Source organism: Diaporthe amygdali, assembly GCF_026229845.1.
Source record: "Diaporthe amygdali strain CAA958 chromosome Unknown NODE_27_length_698932_cov_65_101997, whole genome shotgun sequence".
NCBI classification, from domain to species: Eukaryota; Fungi; Ascomycota; class Sordariomycetes; order Diaporthales; family Diaporthaceae; genus Diaporthe; species Diaporthe amygdali.
In genome coordinates, this window is record NW_026517047.1 from 226,802 (window position 1) to 245,018 (window position 18,217).

Sequence of the window (18,217 nt, forward strand, 5' to 3'; positions counted from 1 at the left end):
GAGGCGAAAGGCGTACAGGGGGGTTCCGGGGGTGGAACAGGCACTCGCCGCGACCATACAGGCATACAGCAGAGAGGTTCAGACACCGACTGAGAAGTGGCAGATCAATAGAGTTTTCTGATATGAACGTATCGCAAGCAAGACCGTACACTGCCCAGCAGCCGTATTCTCCCAGGTGACTGGCTGTTGAAAATGAACCAGCCGCGCGGTACTGGCCTACCATAGCTATGCACCGCACCGCACTGCACGGCACTTTACTGTAAACACGCGAGATCTCGCCCATATATACCGGACGACCAGAACACCATGTGGCAATGGGGGCGACCTGGACTGGATGGCGTAGCGGGTTAGTCTGCAAGGGCAGCTCGTCTACAATATCTGCCAGCCGCCCTGGGAGGCGGGAGTTCGGACACCATCGCCTGTTCAAGGATTTTTTTTTTGTTTGGTGTGTTTACCTTCTCGAAGTACTGCCCCGTCTTCACAGGCCGGTACCAAACGCATTTGCTTTGACTGTAGGCACGTCCATGACATATCTGTCTATCATCACATCTTAATGTTGTCGCTTTTCATTCCCGTGATCGTAAACTACATTGGTATCCCTCGCACTTCCCCCAAATGCGTCTATATATGTGTCTGCCGTTCCGGTCCCTCGCTCGCAAATGACTACAACAAGCTCTGGTATTTATCCAATGTCCCCGTGCCCGAACTCTGCTGTTGCTGCTGCTGTTGTTGTGGTTGCTGCGACGCCATGCCGAAGCTCCCTGACGATCCCATCATGCTGTTCATGCTCATCCCCGAGCCACCCATCATCGGCTTGTTCGCCATGCTGCTCAGATTGCTCATGCCGTTCATACCACCCATCGTAGACCCCATCGACCCCGCCGGCCGGCCAAACGAGGACTGTTGTTGTGACGGTGGTGGGGGCAGGCTAAAGCCCGATGCAGCCGGCGTCGAGTTCCCACTGCCTGGCGGTGGAGGCAGGGAGAATGAGGACGTGGAGCGATTCATAGACCCGACTGCAGGCCGTTGTTGATTCATCGATAGGGAAGACATCGAGTTGTTCAGGCCACTACCATACGTGGAGGTCTGCGCTGCCGGGGGCGATATGGTGTTGCTCCTTGCTGGCTGCATCGTTGAGGAAGAAGTGGACGCCCATGGGTTTGCCGAGGCGGCCGTGGACCAATTGACGGAGGTCGACGTGGCTGGCTGCGCCGGTGGCGGCGGGAAGGCTGACTGCGCGGCGTTGGGTTGTAGAGGCTGAGAAAACTGGGTGCTGGAGGGGGCCATTGCTGGTAGACTGGCCAGGTCTGGTGTCACTGTCCTGAATGAGCCTTGTTGGGCTTTGAAATTGCCCACCGAGCTCGTTGTATGAGTGGCCTTGGTTGGACTTGGCGTGGACCAGGAGAAAGTGGCATTCTGCTTGGGGTGCTGCAACCCCGGTGAGCTCATCGCAGAGGCCGTGTCGCCCCAGCCGGCATCCATAGGGTTGGCGTTGTTTGAACTTGACTTGCCCTTGACAAGCTGCTCGAAGTCGTCTTCCGTTGCGCCAGTTGCTGCATCGAACTGCGTGCCGGTGATTCCGCCGAAGGACATGAAGTCGTCAGCAGGCCCGGCGGCGGCAGAGCCATTTGTGACCCCGGATAGCTCCTGTAGTTTCTTCGTCTGTTCATCCTCGACCTTCCGAGACAGTGTCTTGATGAGATCCATGAAAGATTGGAATTGCTGGAGGTTGAGTAATGGTCCAAGACTCATACTCCAAAGAATCGGCAAGATATCCATGGCAATAAACTCGGGATCTGCGTAATCACCAACAACTCTCAACACATTCAAAGCTTCCATCATGACGGCCGGCTCTTTTGTCTTGATGACCTTGACGAGCGGTACAATCTTCTCTTGCATCGTGTACTTGTCGAGTGCCGTAGAGGAAGATGTTTTCTTGTGCTCGGGACCAAGTCCATCCAACCCACTATTGTCTGCGGTAGCCGACGATCCTCCGCAGAGAACAACAAATGCTTGCAAGCCCCGCACTTTGATGGCCAGACTAGTTGTTTTACTGAAGACGTGGGCTATAATAGGGAAGAGCTCGTTCTTGATGGTGCTGAAGTCCAAGACCGGTAGTACCACAGGTAAGCTGCGGAGACCAGCATCAACCACTGAATGAGTCGGTGCCGCGATGGCCGCAGCAACAACGGGTAGCATGTCTGATAAGTGTCAGCTTCTACTTCTCAAGGTCATGTTCTGGGGCTTCTCCTACCGTCCTTGAACTCCTTGCCAGGGGTGTTATTGGCTATGGTGGAGATATTATCAAGAACAACCATCAGGCCGGCATCTCTTGCCGCATCCTTCTCCTCAGTGTTTTTATTATTCGTGACGAATATATCCTTCAGTACCGGCCGAACCTTGTCGGTGAAGGCCCGCCGACCCGATGGCAGGAGATCGATAATTTTGAAGACATTCCCAAGTATAAGCGACAGGAGCGCCTTGTCTTTGGTCTCTTCCAGGAGAGCTGGAAGAAGTTTCTTTTCCATCACAGACTTGGGGAACGACGGCAGGACCTTGTTCAGGCCCCTCAAGAAGGACTGTTTTTCATTGGGTGTCTTCGCTGGGAAGGACTCGATGAATCGAATCGTAGACACGAGAATATTGTCGAAGAACTCTGTCTCCTGGAACTCCTTAGCAGTGAGACGCTGAGCTGGCCGCCTGGTAATGAGCCGGGGCAGCACATGTGCGACCAAGTCCTTTGGCAATGGCCTAGAGGACATGAAGTTGTTGTTCACAGTAGGTATGGTTGAGCTGGACTGGAATAGCCTCTTGTATGTCGATACGCTAGTATTACATTCCAGCGGAGACTTGTGTGGTGAGTTGTAGAGGGCGACACAAAGAAGACCCAGGGAGAACATGTCGGACGATACGTTGAGATTGTTGTCTAGAACGAAGTCCGGGGAAGTGTAGTCGAGGTCAAGCTGGACGGATCGAGGGAGCCGTGGGTCGGGATTGAGGGTCTCGTAGAGGCTCAGAGGTTGGAAAGAGGTTGGCTTTGTCGAGTTCTCGGGAGGGCTGCAGAAGGATAGACCGCTAATCTTCCAATCAGACTGGTGGGAGGTCAGTCATTGAAGCCCGAAGGTGTTGCCTTGTGCATCTTAAGAAGGGTGACGTACCTTCGCATTTATCAGGATGGCATCAGGGGTGATATTGCCATGCACAAGGCCAGCATTCTCGTGGAGGAACTCGAGGGCCTTGCTAATCTGCAGCAAGCCCTTCTGGATCTCCAGCTCATCGATCTCGAGCTCGCGCCGCCTCCTCGTGCCGTCTGCCTCCTCGGTAACATAGCGGCTTGACCGTCCTCCGACACCACCGGCGCGTTCTTGGTCGTCCTTTTCTTGTAGCAGACTGGCGAGCGAGGCCGTGACAGGCTCAGTGACAAACTGCAACCCGCCGCCTCTCGTCTCCTCGACGGGCTCGACAAGCTCTAGCACGCTTGGGTGGCGCAGCTTAGCAAGCGACGAAGCCTCCTTTTTCAACCTCTCGATGACCTCCTCGGAGACCTTCTTGAAAGCGGCGGCGCTGGATCGACCCAAAGAATTCCCATGCGACTCCAATGACTTCTTGTCGAAGATGAAAACAGAGTAGACTTTGCCGGTGGATTTCCTTTTCGCATCGTGGATCCTCCAGGGGCCGGCTTGCGACGTCGCGTTGGGAGTTATGGAGTAGTTGGCATTGATATTGGTCTGCTGGATGGACTTCAGCGCGGAGGAGAACATGGACGACATTTTGGCGGTTGGAGGGAGGGGAGGAAGGCGCTGTTCATGTCGTCAAGGCTGGAAGGCTGATCGGCCAAAGGGTGGATCGTTGTCACATGCGTAAGACAGAGTCGAGGTCGGGTGTCGAGGTCGCAATCAGTTCCACCGTGGAATGCCCAACTTCCAGATATAGCCTCCACCACCAAGGATCTACACTCCAGCCAGTATTGGACAAGCTGTCCGTCTGCGACCAGAACAAATTGAAGGAACTACAGAGAGTGGCAAAAAGAGATGGAGAGAGAGGTGGGAAAGCAAGGGATCGAGGATGTTCGGGATAGTCTCTCAACAATAAGCAGAGTCGCACCACCCCGTCAGCGTCGAGTTGGTTGATGGTTGTCTCTTGTCCTGCATATTGGCCATGGACCGTGGCCCTCCCGCCTGCATGCGCCCCAGCGAAGGGAAGCTCACTCTTGCTCTCCAAGGGGCTTACCTAAGGACCACAGCATCCACCAGAATGAGACGAACCACCCCTGAATGCAACTAAGCCCAACTGTCTATAGCTGCCGTCCCACGCCTGTCCAATCGGTCTCGAGTTGTTTTCTCCCCTAGCTCAATTGAAGCTGCAGCTCCGATGACGGCTCCGTCGAAACTTTGCGACTGCAGCAAATGTGTGGGATCACTGGGATGTCAGCTAAATGACTGATAAGTGAGTGGACGGACAGTCATACCTGTCCCGCACTTTTCGCATCCTCGAGTGCTATAGATAGTCAGTCCAGATTCCGTGACACTTCTCCTGTTCTCGACTCGAGCAACAGCGTCTGCCGTTTCTTTTTAGAAGTCAATTGGTCTTTCCTTGTTGTGTCTTGTCCTGTGCTTTCCTTACTCGTGCAAGAAACCTCTTCTCTCGCTCGAGCCGTCTGTCCTCCTCCACACTTTGCAACAGGCCACGCCACGACCCACCAAGATGCGTGCCTTCGTGCCTCGATGTGGTGCCCTGAGGCCCAGAGCCTCCCAGATCTCACGCTCCATGCTGCAAAGATCATGGCAGCCAGCAAGGTGTTACAGCATAAAGCCCGAGGCGGCATCTGTGTCCAAGCCACAGGACATCGACCCCTCCAAGCTCACCGTCGAGACCGCAAAGACTCCCGGCCCTCTGAGGAAGCCAGAGGAGCTCATCTTTGGCGCCACTTTCACTGGTAAGACTCCTTGTCACTCCTTGAATATGGAATTTGGAATATAGCATTGCTGTATCTAACAATTGTCCCTGCATCCAGACCACATGCTCACCGTCGAGTGGAACAAAACATCCGGCTGGCTCGCCCCCAGCATCAAACCCTACCAGAACCTCTCCCTCGACCCCGCGACAAGCGTCTTCCACTATGCCTTCGAGTGCTTCGAGGGCATGAAGGCCTACAAGGACTCCAAGGGCCAGGTCCGCCTCTTCCGCCCGGACAAGAACATGGAGCGCTTCAACGGGTCGGCCGCCCGCATCGCCCTGCCCACCTTCTCCTCGACCGCCATGATCGACCTGATCGGCAAGTTCGCCAAGCTCGACGAGCGCTTCATCCCCTCGCAGCGCGGCTACTCGCTCTACCTGCGCCCGACCATGATCGGCACGCAAAAGACCCTCGGCGTCGGCCCGCCCGGCAGCGCCCTGCTGTACGTCATCGCCAGCCCCGTCGGCCCTTACTACCCCACGGGGTTCAAGGCCGTCTCGCTCGAGGCCACCGACTACGCCGTGCGCGCGTGGCCGGGCGGCGTCGGCGACAAGAAGCTGGGCGCCAACTACGCGCCCTGCATCGTGCCGCAGCGCGACGCCATGAGCCGCGGCTTCGCGCAGAACCTGTGGCTGTTCGGCGAGGAGGAGTACGTCACCGAGGTCGGCACCATGAACATGTTCGTCGCCCTGCGCAACAAGGAGACGGGCCAGAAGGAGCTCGTCACCGCGCCCCTGGACGGCACCATCCTCGAGGGCGTCACCCGCGACTCGGTCCTCGCACTGGCCCGCGAGAGGCTCGCCCCCGAGGGCTGGCTCATCTCCGAGCGCAAGTACACCATGCGCGACCTGGCCGAGGCGTCCGCCGAGGGCAGGCTGCTGGAGGCCTTTGGCACTGGCACTGCCGCCATCGTCAGCCCCGTCAGGAGTATCAGCTGGAAGGGCCAGCTGGTCGACTGTGGCCTGTCTGAGAACGAGGAGTCGGGCGAGATCGCCACCAGGATGAAGGACTGGATGGAGGGTATTCAATATGGTGATGAGGAGCACGAGTGGAGCCACGTCTGCTAAGGGGTAGCAGTCGCCATGATAGAGGGAGGATATGGTTTTGAGGTCCGAAAAGAAGAACCAGTTTAGAGGCGGTCCCTTGCGGTTGTTGGGACTTTCCCAGAGTATCCTGGGACAACGGAGAAAGAAAAGAGAGAGAGCGATTCGGCACAATTTCATAGACCATGTTTGAGCGACAAAAGAAATCTTGCATGTTCATCCACACCTCTCGGATTCGGAAGTAGTGACTGCTCTATCAGCCCTCTTGCCAGCCTATGCTTGTCACCTGTCCCGTTCTATGCCTCGATTAAATGTTCTGTTTCATGTTCAACCGGTCCATAGTGTACAGCCCTTTGAATTTCCCCATTCACAGCGGTGACGACTCCTGTCTAGAATAAAGCAGCATGCTTTGCGTGTGGCATGTGCTCAGCGTCCCAGCGCGTTCATGTCGGCTCGCGTGTCCATTTCGCTTCCGCCGCTGCTGTTGTCTAGTTCTTCTTGTCGGGGTCCTCCAGGATGCCCTCGGCTTCTAACCGTCTGCGAGCCTCCTCGAGAGCCCAGGTTTGTATCCTGTGGGAGCAGTCATGGTCAGCCAGGAGTCATTCCCTGGAATGTAAAGCAATGAGGTGAATGCGCAAAATCCCTCTCTTTCATCCCCTTTCCATGGACCGGACATGCTCAGGACAATCAGATACCCATCCCGCCTCAATTGACTCATACCGCCCATCCGAACCTCTCCCACCTCACCTCCCAAAGACATACCATCCCTCTCACCGCCTCCTAACCAACCAATCCAGGGGAGAAATACACGACAGGTAACAACTCACGAGGTATCAGGCTTGAAGGCATACGCAACCCCAAACACAGCCAGGCTGCCGCAGAAGCCGTAGTACGCCAGGTTCTCCCAGCCTTCCTTCTCCGCCTTCTCGCCGGGCCGCACGCCGAAGAGCCACCCCGTCGGCGGGTCGAACTCCGGGCCGTGCCCGTGGCCGCCGCTCGCCCGGGCCGGCGTCGTGCTGAGGGTGCGCCTGGCGGCGATCTGGCGGCTGGCGCGGGCCAGGACCGCTGGTCGCAGGGCGGCTCCGCGCATGACTGTGTTTTTTTATCTCTTTTGCTGAGGGAGCGGGTTGAGGGGGTGTGTGTTGTTTGCTTTCGCTGTGTCTGGCGGTGATGGGAGCGGTGTTTTCTGTTGGGGGCGGATCGGAGTTTCGTGGTCGTTGGCCGATTCGTTGGTGGGTGGATTGATCGATTGATCGATTGACTGCGTGACGGACCTTGCAGTGTCGTGGTCGCCGGCAGAGGTGTCGAGGTCGTGAGTGGAGACGGTGGTCTGTGTTGGGTTGGCAGTCAAAGATGGGGCGGATGAAGCTCGGGCTTGCTTTGGTTACCGCTGCTGCGGTCTTTGATTGAGGTCTGGGGGGAGCCACCTGCAGAGTGGGAGAGGAGCTCTCCTCGCAGAAACGCAGCTGAGCTGGAGGCTGCTGACTCATCTGGACCCTCCGGATCGGAGAAACGTTGGGGACTGGCAACGATGACTCGAGTCGATTCGAGTCGACTCGACCAGACCAGACCCAAAGGCGAGGGAGGTGCCACAGGTCAGGTTCCCCGACAGCCGCGCCAATCGTCTTACACGCCCGAAACTTTGGAACAGCCAAGCTCGAGAAATGTCGGAATGGCCATGCTTATCACAGGCCCAGCACCTCGGTAATCATACGAATACGTAGTAGAGTAGACATTCAGGCTTTCATTGAGTGAGCCCAGCCCTAGGTGGCGGCAGCACTCCTGATCTTTGGTCTCACATGAAACCCGTCCATTTCTGATGAGCAAACAGCAACAGAATTCAGCAAGAACCCGCCAGGCTTTGGCGGGCACAACAAATGCTGCAATCCTAGAGATACAATAGACCAAGACGCCCTCCCATATCCATGCCTGCCTTAGCCCAACCCATGCGTTTCCCTCATGCCGTCAAGCCCCTTAATACGTATATTCCAACGCCTAATATGTGTTCCCAGTCATCTCGCTCAGAATGTTGGCCAGATTCGGCTTCCCCTTCAGTAACACTCTCTCGTCAATCTTAGCCTTTCTCGGCCCAGCCCCATGTGGCGGCTGGTTCTCCTTGCCACCCTGGCTGCTCCCTAGGATCTTCTTCTTCGGCTGCTTGAATGCCGGAAGCAACGCCTGTTTCCTTCCAGGCTCGCTCCAGAGTACACCCGTGCTGTTCAGCTGCTTCTTGGCCTTGTCGACCGGACTGCCGCCCATCCCGGTCGCCGCAGTAGCCGTAATTTGCGTGCCCGTATCTTCGAAGTAATGCTCATCGAGCGCGTCTGGCTTCAGGTCATAGATCCAGCGCCGCTGCTCCATCAGCCCGATAAATCGCGCCAGCATCTCCTCACACCCACTGCCCTTGAGGGTGCTTCGGCTACCCACGACTAGCAGCTTGGTCTTGGCGCGCGTGAAAGCGACGTTGATTCTTCGCCAGTCCTTGAGTAGATCTCCAATACTGCATGCCTCGTTCGATCTGACGAGTGACAGGATAACCACCTCCTTGTCACGGCCCTGGAAGCGATCCGCAGTGTGCATCTCGATACCACCGCTGTTGGTGCCGCGGCCACGCAGGCCGTGCTTGAGCATCGATAATTGGGAACGGTAGTGTGTCATCACGCCAATCTCGGTGGCCGGGACGCCGACTGTGAGCAAGGCGTCCACGAGCTGCACGACAATACGTGCCTCGCACGGGTTGACGATTCGGTTACCCTTGGCTTCTTCTCGCGACGATGGCAGAGCGTCCGTGTTGACGAAACTGACGCGCGTCTCTGGGTCCACCAGATCGCGCAGCCAGCACGCTCCCATGCCTGTGCAGAATGAGTTTGTCTGGGAAGAGACAAGTGTTGTGGCATCGTAGTGGTGTCTGCGCAGCCCGTCCATGTTGGGGACATCGAGTTTTTGCAGTCGCAGTTCCTCGGTCCCGCACTTGAGTCGGCCCTCATAGATCAGCGTATTGCTCAGCGTCATGATGTCCTCGGACATGCGGTACTGGTGCTCCAGGTTGACGACTGAGTCGGGATGAGTGTCGGAGAGGAGTTTGAATAGACTGATATCCAAGCCGCCAAGTCTAGCCTCCTCATTTTGGACGAGAGGTGGCAGTTGGTTGTGGTCGCCGACGAGAACAAAAGTTCGTGCCATCCGGATGGGACCCAAGCAGATCGGCAGCGTAATCTGTGATGCCTCATCGACGATGCAATAATCAAATGTACGCTCATTGAATATGGCGTGGCTCGTTCCGAGGCAAGTCGTTGCCACGATGGGTGTGTCATGCCAGGCACTGCGGATTTCCTCAAAGGTGTCCATGGGCTGACCTGCTAATATGGCGAAGTCTTGGACCTCAGGGTGGACCTTAGCAGGCGCACCTAGTCTGAGGACGGGAATATCGTCGTGCTTGAGTTTAAGTAGAATGTTGTCAACGGCCGTGTGGGTGTATGAGGTGAGCAGAACACTCTTCTTCTGAGCCACCAATGCCCGTATTATGTGGGCTATGGTCGTCGTCTTTCCAGTACCGGGCATACCAAGAACAAGAGCGTAGTCCTTGGCACTCATGACCTTCTCGATGGCTTTCTTTTGGTCAACGTTCAAACTGTTCTTGTCGGCTATAGTGTATTGCGTCGCCGCCGACTTGAAGGTTGGCGGTTCCAAATCCACTACCAATTGCCGAATCTTCTCAGACCCGAACTGAACGTCTGCCATGATTGATACAATGTTATTCCGGACCAGTGCCATGCCGTTGCTGAATTCGTCTTTGTCCAACCTGTATCGGATTGGAGGCTCCTTGATTCTGCCTTGGGATTGCTCGGGAGGCACTCCTTCTGGGACAACCTCCATGATGCTGGCGTAGACCTGATTATCTCGCTTGTCGAATCCAGGCTGCCGTATGCGGGCGTTGTGAAGCCTTCGGTCAACAGCCACACTGATCCGCTGCTTTCTCACTGCTGTGACGAACCCAAGTGCCAGAGCGAAATGTCCTTGCTCGTCCGACACCACAATGGGCTCTCCAACGGCGATTTGCGAATCCGCGAAGGAGAACCCAGGTGCTGCATCTTCCTTGATGAATGCATAGTGGAAGCGGTTGATTTTTTGACTATGCGTATCCTCCGAGGCTGAGCCTTCCTCGATGATCACGTCGGCGAAGCACCTGCCAAGCTTTTCACGCTCCACGCTGAGCATCGTCCAGAGCTCTCTACGGAGCTTCTGGCTCTCCTTCTCTTCCTTCGTCAGCAGATCCTCCCACTTCAGGAAGAAGTCCTTATGGACTGGCGTCATGTGTTTGACAATCTGATCAAACTTTTCTTGCAGACCACTTGAATCCCCGTCCCCATCGTCGGCGAGTTTGTGGTACGTGAAACAAGAGGTCTGAGCATAGCATTTGCCACATGCATGCTTGCTGTTCTTCATCGGCGGAAGTTGTACGCTGCGTTCACGGATGTAGACGGCGAGCTGGTTGCGCTGTTTGATCATGTGGCGTAGCTCGTTGCGTACGGCAGGAATGATCTTTGTCAGTGATGTTTCCATATAGTATAAGATGCCGTAGACAATTTCGATGTCGTATCGGTCCGACAAGAGAAGGTTGTACAGCATTGTCTGAGCTTGGTGGTTCTCGCTGACGTTCTTGCCGGTCTTGACTTCGAAAGGAACGGTCAGAGTTCGTCTCTCTTGACTGTTCTTGACAGTTACTTGGACGGTGGCGTCGATATTCCCCTTAAGCCCGTATAAAGGTGACCAGACATGTTCTTCGATGTCGAGTAACTTGCTGACGCATACACTAGTCTTCTCGTTGTTCCGACCATGGGCGACAGCATCTGGCTTGGGATACGAAGAAACGAACTTCTCGGCCCAGCCTCGTAACTCGGGCATCTTCGAGGATAGGTGCTCACGGGCATCAGTGAAGTTGACCTTTATGGTATACAGGTCTTCGATATGCTTCTTCATCGCCTTCTCGATCACGCCATTCAGAAAGGCTTGGTCCCAGCTGTTTGCTACAAGTGCCTCTTGGAAGATCTCGTGCAGAATTGTGCCGTATACAAGCGGGGCCGAAGCCTCACTTGTAGCCTTTACTCGATCCTGTAAGACGGCTCGCCGCATGCAGCTGAAGGAGTCAGCAACAACGGTAGCCGAAATCAATTGATCCGGATGGAGGATCAGGATGTTTTGATTGTTGTCGATGACGCATCTCCCGTTGGATCCAAAGCTGCCAATGATGTGTACGTGAGATTTAGGATGGACTGGTGTGTCAACCCAGTCCCCTCGGAGATGGACCGTCTTGGTGGTCTTGAGTCTCTCGGCTTGAACAATCAGGATCACCTCAGGCGCTTCTCGCCCTCGTTCATCCGAATATGTGTTCTCAAGCACATTGATCACTAGGTATCGTTGAATTGCGGTCGGCTTGTGACTCACCTACTCGTTTATCTTAGCAAAATTGTTTATTGACTATTGGTGAGCTATCAGATGGTACGTACGTGCGTTAACGATGAATCTGTTTGACCAGCTGTTTGAGTAGCGGCAAGCTCCGCGGCTTCGAAATCAAAGTCTCCACCAAAGTCATCACCAAATTGATCGTCATCCTCCGTACCGCCATCAAGCTGAATTGATTCGGCTGGTGGAGGTCGAGCGGGTTGTGTAGTGAGGCTTGGTTCGACACTTCCGATCATGTCTTCCGCCGCAGCCAGTAGATCGTCATCCATATCATCAAATTCCTCATCCGAAGGCGTTACCTGCTTGGTACCTCGCCCTTCGGCCTCCTGCACGTCCGCGTCTGCAAGAGTCGCCGCCGCTCCTGAGAACGTTCGAGTCTCAGTCTGTCCACTAAGCAGGGAGACATCAAGTTCCAAAAGTGTATCGTCATCGAAATCATCGTCTCCATAATCCGAGGTTGGTGTTCTCGCGCCATTCTTCGCCTCGTTATGGAAAGCATTGCGTTGCGGTGGTGCTGCGCTCTCAAGCTCGAATGGCTCCGGTAATACTGGCGGGCGAGGGAGTGATCTCTGTTTTTTGGGTGACCGTTTTCTTTTAACAGACGGCGACTCCATGCCGGGAGGGTCTTTCTCAGCGTATTCAGTCTTACTAATTTCCCCATTGACTGTCTCGAGAAGAGCTGACACCATCGAGGACTTGGTATTTTCCTCAGTCTCTTTGACTGGGCCGGATTCCGACGCAGTCTCGACCCGACGTCGTTTCGGCCAATGAGAACCGCAACTTATCGCTCTTCTGAGACTGCTTTCAGCGTGATTTGGGCTTCCATCTTTTGGCGGCCGAGGGGAAGAGGAGACCATGAGGTGGGCAAGGGCCGGGTTTGTAGCCCCCAACGGGCTCTTACTATCCGCAGTGCCGCCAACAGCGAAGCGATCCCATAGATCGAGCGCCGGGTCTGCATGCTCCGACTTCAAAGCTTTCTTGAGCTTTTTCACATTGACGACCGGTGTTCGTACTTTGTCGCCAGCCGGGGAAGATATGGGTGACGAGCTCCTGGCGCGCTTCTTACCCCGACGCGGGACAAGGGGCGAGATCATGTCGGCAGTATCATCACGATCGTTGTGCCAGAGAAGGCGCTCCGTTGGCGAGGTATCATCTTCCTGCTTCTCTGCATCGGTCACGCCCATGAGGTCCTGCCAGGCCAATCTGCTGACGGGCGTTACTGTAGCACGATGCTGTTGGCCAGGCAGTGATCCTTTTCCTGCTGGATCTGGCCCTCCTTTTTGAAGGTTCTCCTTGTTGGAATCGCCATTCTCAAGAGCATTGGTGGTTTGCCCGGCTGATGCCCTCTCTTGGTTCTCAGGAATGGAGTCAAGATTGGAGATGGATTCGGACTGCTCAGTTGCTGGCTTCTGGAATTGGAACTTTGACAACTTGTTCTTGGTGGTGGCGGAGACGGGGGCAGGTGGTCGTGCTGGCGGCTTAGAGGGTATGGCGCCAGAGTGAGACTTTGCCCTTTGCCATTGGGCTTGCCGTTGCTGTTGGAAGTCATTCTGGTCAGTGCCAAAGCCGCATCATTGTGTGGATGTACATGCATTTCGCATCTGCATTTGCATTTGGAGCGATTGGGTGGTTGTGATTTGTTTACTTGCCTTTGGAAATCTGGACTGCTCAGAGAAGGATTTGGAAAGAGGCATGGCGACTTGTCGAACTCATGATACTGCCACTATATTTTCCCAATCGCAATGATAGGGATGGGGTGGTCTTGTCGTCGCCTTGAAGGGTTGGTGATGGTCATGGGAGGAGACAAGGGCAGATGTTCAAGGTTGGTGGACCCTTCTGCGTGCAAGTCAATTGCCCTGGGAACGAACGCCTGGACGCGTTGGTCGCGTCTGCTCATATGCAGCCGCGTTGATGTCCTTGCAGGGGTCCAGTGGTGCTAGCACCTCTACACCTGTGCCTGCAGTAAGGAACGGAGGCTGACTGTGGCGCTGCCAGGTGGCGCGAGCTACCCCGGACCCCCTGATTCCTCGGGCCCAACTTCAATGACGTCCCACCACTCCCGGCCCACTTCGAAGCTCACCTCGAGGCTCATCTCGGCTCACCTCACCTCGCCCTACCCGACCTGACCTCACCTCACTCGACTTCTTTTTACCGAGCTTTGCTCTGCCTCACTCAAGCATCTATCTAGCGACATCACTGAGCTGCTATTTCTCAGCCATGGCAGACTTCAGCGGCGGTAGCAACGTCCCTATCGAATCGGCCCGCAGGAATGCAGACAGGCTCGGCATCAACTACGATGCGCTCCCTCAGATGCCCTTCTGGTCTCGGCTATTCGGATCGTCCGACGACTATGTCAAGACTAGAGTCGCAACCAAGGTCATGGCCTCGTCCGCTTCTGTTGGCAGAGAGCTCACACAGTCCGAAAAGGATGCCATGGCCTACCACTTGTACGTATATATATATATATGTACATACACATTTGTTCATTTATGGTATGGTTCCGGCATGCTCACAAATGAACCTCTAACAGTTCAAAATTACTGGTCACCATTTCATATGCGTCACCACTTGCAGTCGGAGCAACCTATGCGTTTGAGAAAGCCACACGCTCCAAGTTTGGCTTCCCATTCTATAATCCGAAGCCGCCAAGGTTTAACCCAAACAAGTTCCCCGGCGTGCCTGAGGGTATGATTTCAACCTGGACATGGCATGGAGTCCGGGTGCTTGCCTGGTATACTGTCAGCAAGGTCTCGATTGGTCTTCTTGCAACTTCGTACGCAATCTCTGTCTACTCCGCCAACGCCGGCTCGGACAACAGGCTTGAATCCTACCGCCGGGAGTTATCTCGTCGTGCAGGCGTTCCGATGAGAGGTGGACAGCAACCTGCTCTGCCACAGGAACCTTTAGGCCAGCCACGTCGGCAGTTGTCCCAACCGAGGTGGGAAGAACCAGAGCCAGCACCAGAATCAGCCGGCTGGGCCGGGTCGGAACAACCCGAAAAGGCCGCACCAATGTCAACGACGACGCAATGGACTGCGACACAGAAGCCGCAAACTGAGCGTCAGGATTCATACAATCAAGAGTCTTACATTTTCGACGATGCCTCTCCTGTCGCAGCATCGGAGCAGAACAATCCTCCAACCCAGCAATCAACACAGCAAGGTGGCTCTGCTTGGGACAGGATCAGGGGCCAGGCACAAGCGGCACGTGGTCAGCCAGGCTCATGGGCCAAGAAACGTCAGGATGAGATGACCTCTCGTGGTGCGCAAGATGGAACTTCTTACAACTACACAACAGCAGACGAGGAGAAGTCGTATGCCAAGGAGCAGGCACAAAAGGAATTCGATGAGATGCTTGAGAGGGAGCGTCGAGGAAAGGGCCGCTAAGTTTGTCTGTGCCTGCACAATAAAGAGGGATGCTATCACTAGGCAGATGAGAGCGAAACGACGTGGGTTCGTTGTGATCACGCGCATGCTGCGTTTTAATGCTGGGTGGCATGGAGTGATTGAGACCAGTCTGGACGATCAAAATACTCGACAAACGAAGTACTGGACGAAATTCAAAGGAGAACTCGCAATGAACTGACCAAGCGCCATCCCAGCGTGCTGAGGCTATTCATACCGCATAATCAGATGCGCAGGTTTCGACGCCTGACAGGGTGCTTACCATTCACTGAGAGTAAGTGAATTGTAACAAGACCGCCAGCTACTCTATTTATTCTTGGATGCTGCCAGAGCTTTGCGTCGACTGCCTTCAAACAACATCCCCGCTTGCCAAAACTGTCAACCTTCCTTCGACCCCCTTCAACGCGACAACGCCTGCGCTCCTGTCTGACGACAACACTGCATTCTGACCACCGCATTTTGCCAATTGATTGATCCCATTCTCGATTTTCGATCTGCCTTGAGCTTCCAAAATCCTCCATCATCACATATCTGACGCGACCTTCAGCCGCTGCTGTCAACGTTGCCAGTCAATCCCTCGCCCCATCCTCCACCCTCCACCCAAACTCCAGAATTCTAGACAGCGACGACACTTGCGCTTCTGTCTGGCAACATTTCTTTCTACCCAAATTGCCTTTTTATCGATTCATGCCGTTCCTAGACATTTAGTCGACCTCGAGTATCCAACCTGCAACAGTGTCTAGCACAAATTCACCCGCCTGCTTTGCTGCTTCGAACGAACTGGCGGCATCAACACTAGCAACCCAATTCACTCATCACCCAATTGCAGTAAGTCTAGTCCTTCGCATCCTATGGTCTACCTTGCCTTCCGCTATAAATTGACTTGGAAAGCTAACGCGGCAAAAAAGACAATGTATCGCTTCGTGATCTTCACCCTTGTGGCCATGCTTCTACGCCCCACGGAGACGCCTTTCACACTTGTCGACGACGCGACCTATGTTACCGATGCTATCAATGCTAGCGATGCGAACTATGTTTCCCCTACTAATGACACGACCTATTTTACCTCTGCTGGCAATGCTAGCAACGCGACCTGTCTTGTCTCTACCAGTAACGCGACCTATGTTACCTCTGCTATTACCCTTTTTCAAGAATTCTACCACCGAAGCCACGGAAACATCAACTTCGACCAATTGATTCAGCTCCGCGATCGCGTCCTCGCTTCTGAGCAGGTCGAAGCCATTCACTACAGAGCCGAGGCCCTTGTCATTCCCTACATCAGTGTTTGCCGACGTATCGCCACCGACACGATCGAGCGATTCCCTGCGCTCCGCTCGGTAGACCGATATTTCCTGCCTCGACCGTCGTACGAGAACCTCACCTTCCATGCTGAGCATGGTGCGTGTGTGTGGACCGAGTCGTCCACTGGACTTCCCGCTAACTTTAGCCCACATGTTGGTACCGTCTTCCTCCTACTAGCAACAAATGCTTGCTCGATCGTTCTATCGGTCTTTATCTGTTTCACCATCATCGCTTCGTTCCAAACTATAGGGACAGCTTTGAAAGCAGTGACAAGCCTTGTGTATTGGCCCAAGGCTACATGTCAAACTATTCTCGAGAAACTTGGATATGCCCTCCTGAACATCTCCCAAGTTGCGGTCACTATCATCGCCCTTTGTGCAACACTGCTGGTCTTCGTCATCAGCAATATCGCCATGCTCGCCGCGAACCATCTCGATATTGGCTTCAAGCCGAAGAAAGTCACGCGCCTCGTATCTCACGTCGATGCGGCTCCAAAGAAGGCGAAGGTAATCCCCGATCCACTCATAGAGAAATTGCGGCTTCAGAAGCGCCGCCTGGAGGACGAGCTGGAGGAGAAAATCGACCTCCTCTACAGCAACGGCATGACACATGCCGCCGAAATGTACCAAGCTCACGGGGAAAACGCTGTTTTAGAAGATGCCAACAAAGCTCAAAAAGCTGTAATCGTCAAGTTGCGAAACATGCTTGCGGATATCGGTCTGACGCGTCCGCTACACGAGCAGTTCAAGGAGCTACAGCAGAAGATCAAGGACCTAGAGGAGAAACTCGGGCGCGCAGTCGAAAAGGGAGACCTGCGAGAGAAGGAACTTCTCCAGCGAATCCGGGAGCGCGATGAACTCGTCAGCGCACAGTACAAATCCCTGGAAGCTCAAAGTAATGAGCGCGAGGAACTCATCAGGTCACATGAGATATTCGAGGCTCAAGTCAAGCAGCGTGAGGGAATCGCCAGGCTACAGAAAGAGTCCCTCCAGTCTTTAGAAGCTCAAATTAATGAGCACGAGGAAATCGCCAGGTCACAGAAAAAGTCCATGCAGTCTTTAGAAGCTCAAATCAAGGAGCGCGAGGAACTTTTCGAATCAGAGAAAAAGTCTCTCGAAACCTCCTTACAGAAGAAATTCGCGACAGAGAAGGAGAAACTGCTTGCGGTATCCGAAGCCAATCTGGAAGCGCGCAAGGCTGCAGAAGAAGAATCCAAATCGCTAAAGATGCAGCTAGCGGCCACCACTTTCCGCAGGTTCCGTAGTCCTAACCGTTGCAAGTGCAGAGACTACCCCGTTTTCTACGATTTGGCGCACCATTTCTCGAAACTTTCGCTTCACGATCCCAAAGAAGAAAAAGTTGACGCCGTACCTGAGGCTGAGGAGCCTGTCAGTTGCCCTCCCGAACCACAGATCCAGCCATTTCTGGGGGGCAGGCACGTGTTGCCTCTTCCAAGTCGGTACAAGAAGGTCGCCAAATCCAGCAACGGCCCCGATCCCGTCGACATGGATACTTTCAAGTTCGACTCCAAGGCCTTCAGCGACGCTTCCATGTTCGAGTACAAGCCTGGCCCGGCCAAGTAGCCGGAGGCTGCCAATGACTCCCACCGGCAGCCGGCCCACCATCGCTCGGTCGTATATCATCACCATACGGCCTGAAATGTCTCTCTCTTCCAACAAAACCCACTTGGAAGATGACGCCCTTGTCCTCGATGAAGACATAGAGGCGTCGGTCTGGCCAACATACCAGACCTGATGTGACTATCTCCTCCACGGTTTATTTCCGTGTGAGGATGAGCGACTTTTTCACCTCTTTTCTCTACATAACGACGGCCTGGTCTGAATTAGGCTATACTAAAAGATAATTGTACTAAGATTAGAATGTAACCATAGGAATTCACACAGATTCTTGACACTATTCTCTAAATTCTCGTGAGGCATTGCGTCGTGGAATTCCTAATCTGTAATACTTCATTGACTCAGGTGGAGGGAAATATTTCCAAGAAGCCTTCCTGATAATAAAAACTGCAAGAAAATAAATGCGGACTT

At 54.3% G+C, this 18,217-nt stretch overlaps 6 protein-coding genes across 6 annotated transcripts; 3 read left to right on the plus strand and 3 right to left on the minus strand.

Moving 5' to 3' along the window:
• Nucleotides 1-663: 663 nt before the first annotated feature.
• Nucleotides 664-3,770, minus strand: J7T55_000600 (uncharacterized protein; the record flags this gene model as incomplete). The annotated part of the gene is made up of 3 exons (XM_053131527.1): nt 664-2,201; nt 2,255-3,092; nt 3,159-3,770. 3 exons carry the CDS (start codon nt 3,768-3,770, stop codon nt 664-666), a joined length of 2,988 nt encoding a protein of 995 aa, XP_052990331.1.
• Nucleotides 3,771-4,704: 934 nt separating this feature from the next.
• On the plus strand, nt 4,705-6,024 carry J7T55_000601 (uncharacterized protein; the record flags this gene model as incomplete). The annotated part of the gene is made up of 2 exons (XM_053131528.1): nt 4,705-4,936; nt 5,015-6,024. 2 exons carry the CDS (start codon nt 4,705-4,707, stop codon nt 6,022-6,024), a joined length of 1,242 nt encoding a protein of 413 aa, XP_052990332.1.
• A 464-nt stretch (nt 6,025-6,488) lies between these two features.
• J7T55_000602 (ubiquinone oxidoreductase) lies at nt 6,489-7,090 on the minus strand (the record flags this gene model as incomplete). Its single annotated transcript, XM_053131529.1, has 2 exons — nt 6,489-6,570; nt 6,828-7,090. 2 exons carry the CDS (start codon nt 7,088-7,090, stop codon nt 6,489-6,491), a joined length of 345 nt encoding a protein of 114 aa, XP_052990333.1.
• A 905-nt stretch (nt 7,091-7,995) lies between these two features.
• On the minus strand, nt 7,996-13,555 carry J7T55_000603 (uncharacterized protein; the record flags this gene model as incomplete). The annotated part of the gene is made up of 4 exons (XM_053131530.1): nt 7,996-11,445; nt 11,508-12,998; nt 13,332-13,451; nt 13,544-13,555. 4 exons carry the CDS (start codon nt 13,553-13,555, stop codon nt 7,996-7,998), a joined length of 5,073 nt encoding a protein of 1,690 aa, XP_052990334.1.
• Nucleotides 13,556-13,680: 125 nt separating this feature from the next.
• On the plus strand, nt 13,681-14,849 carry J7T55_000604 (uncharacterized protein; the record flags this gene model as incomplete). Its single annotated transcript, XM_053131531.1, has 2 exons — nt 13,681-13,910; nt 13,994-14,849. 2 exons carry the CDS (start codon nt 13,681-13,683, stop codon nt 14,847-14,849), a joined length of 1,086 nt encoding a protein of 361 aa, XP_052990335.1.
• A 929-nt stretch (nt 14,850-15,778) lies between these two features.
• Nucleotides 15,779-17,752, plus strand: J7T55_000605 (uncharacterized protein; the record flags this gene model as incomplete). The annotated part of the gene is made up of 1 exon (XM_053131532.1): nt 15,779-17,752. One exon carries the CDS (start codon nt 15,779-15,781, stop codon nt 17,750-17,752), a length of 1,974 nt encoding a protein of 657 aa, XP_052990336.1.
• Between the last annotated feature and the right edge of the window lie 465 nt (nt 17,753-18,217).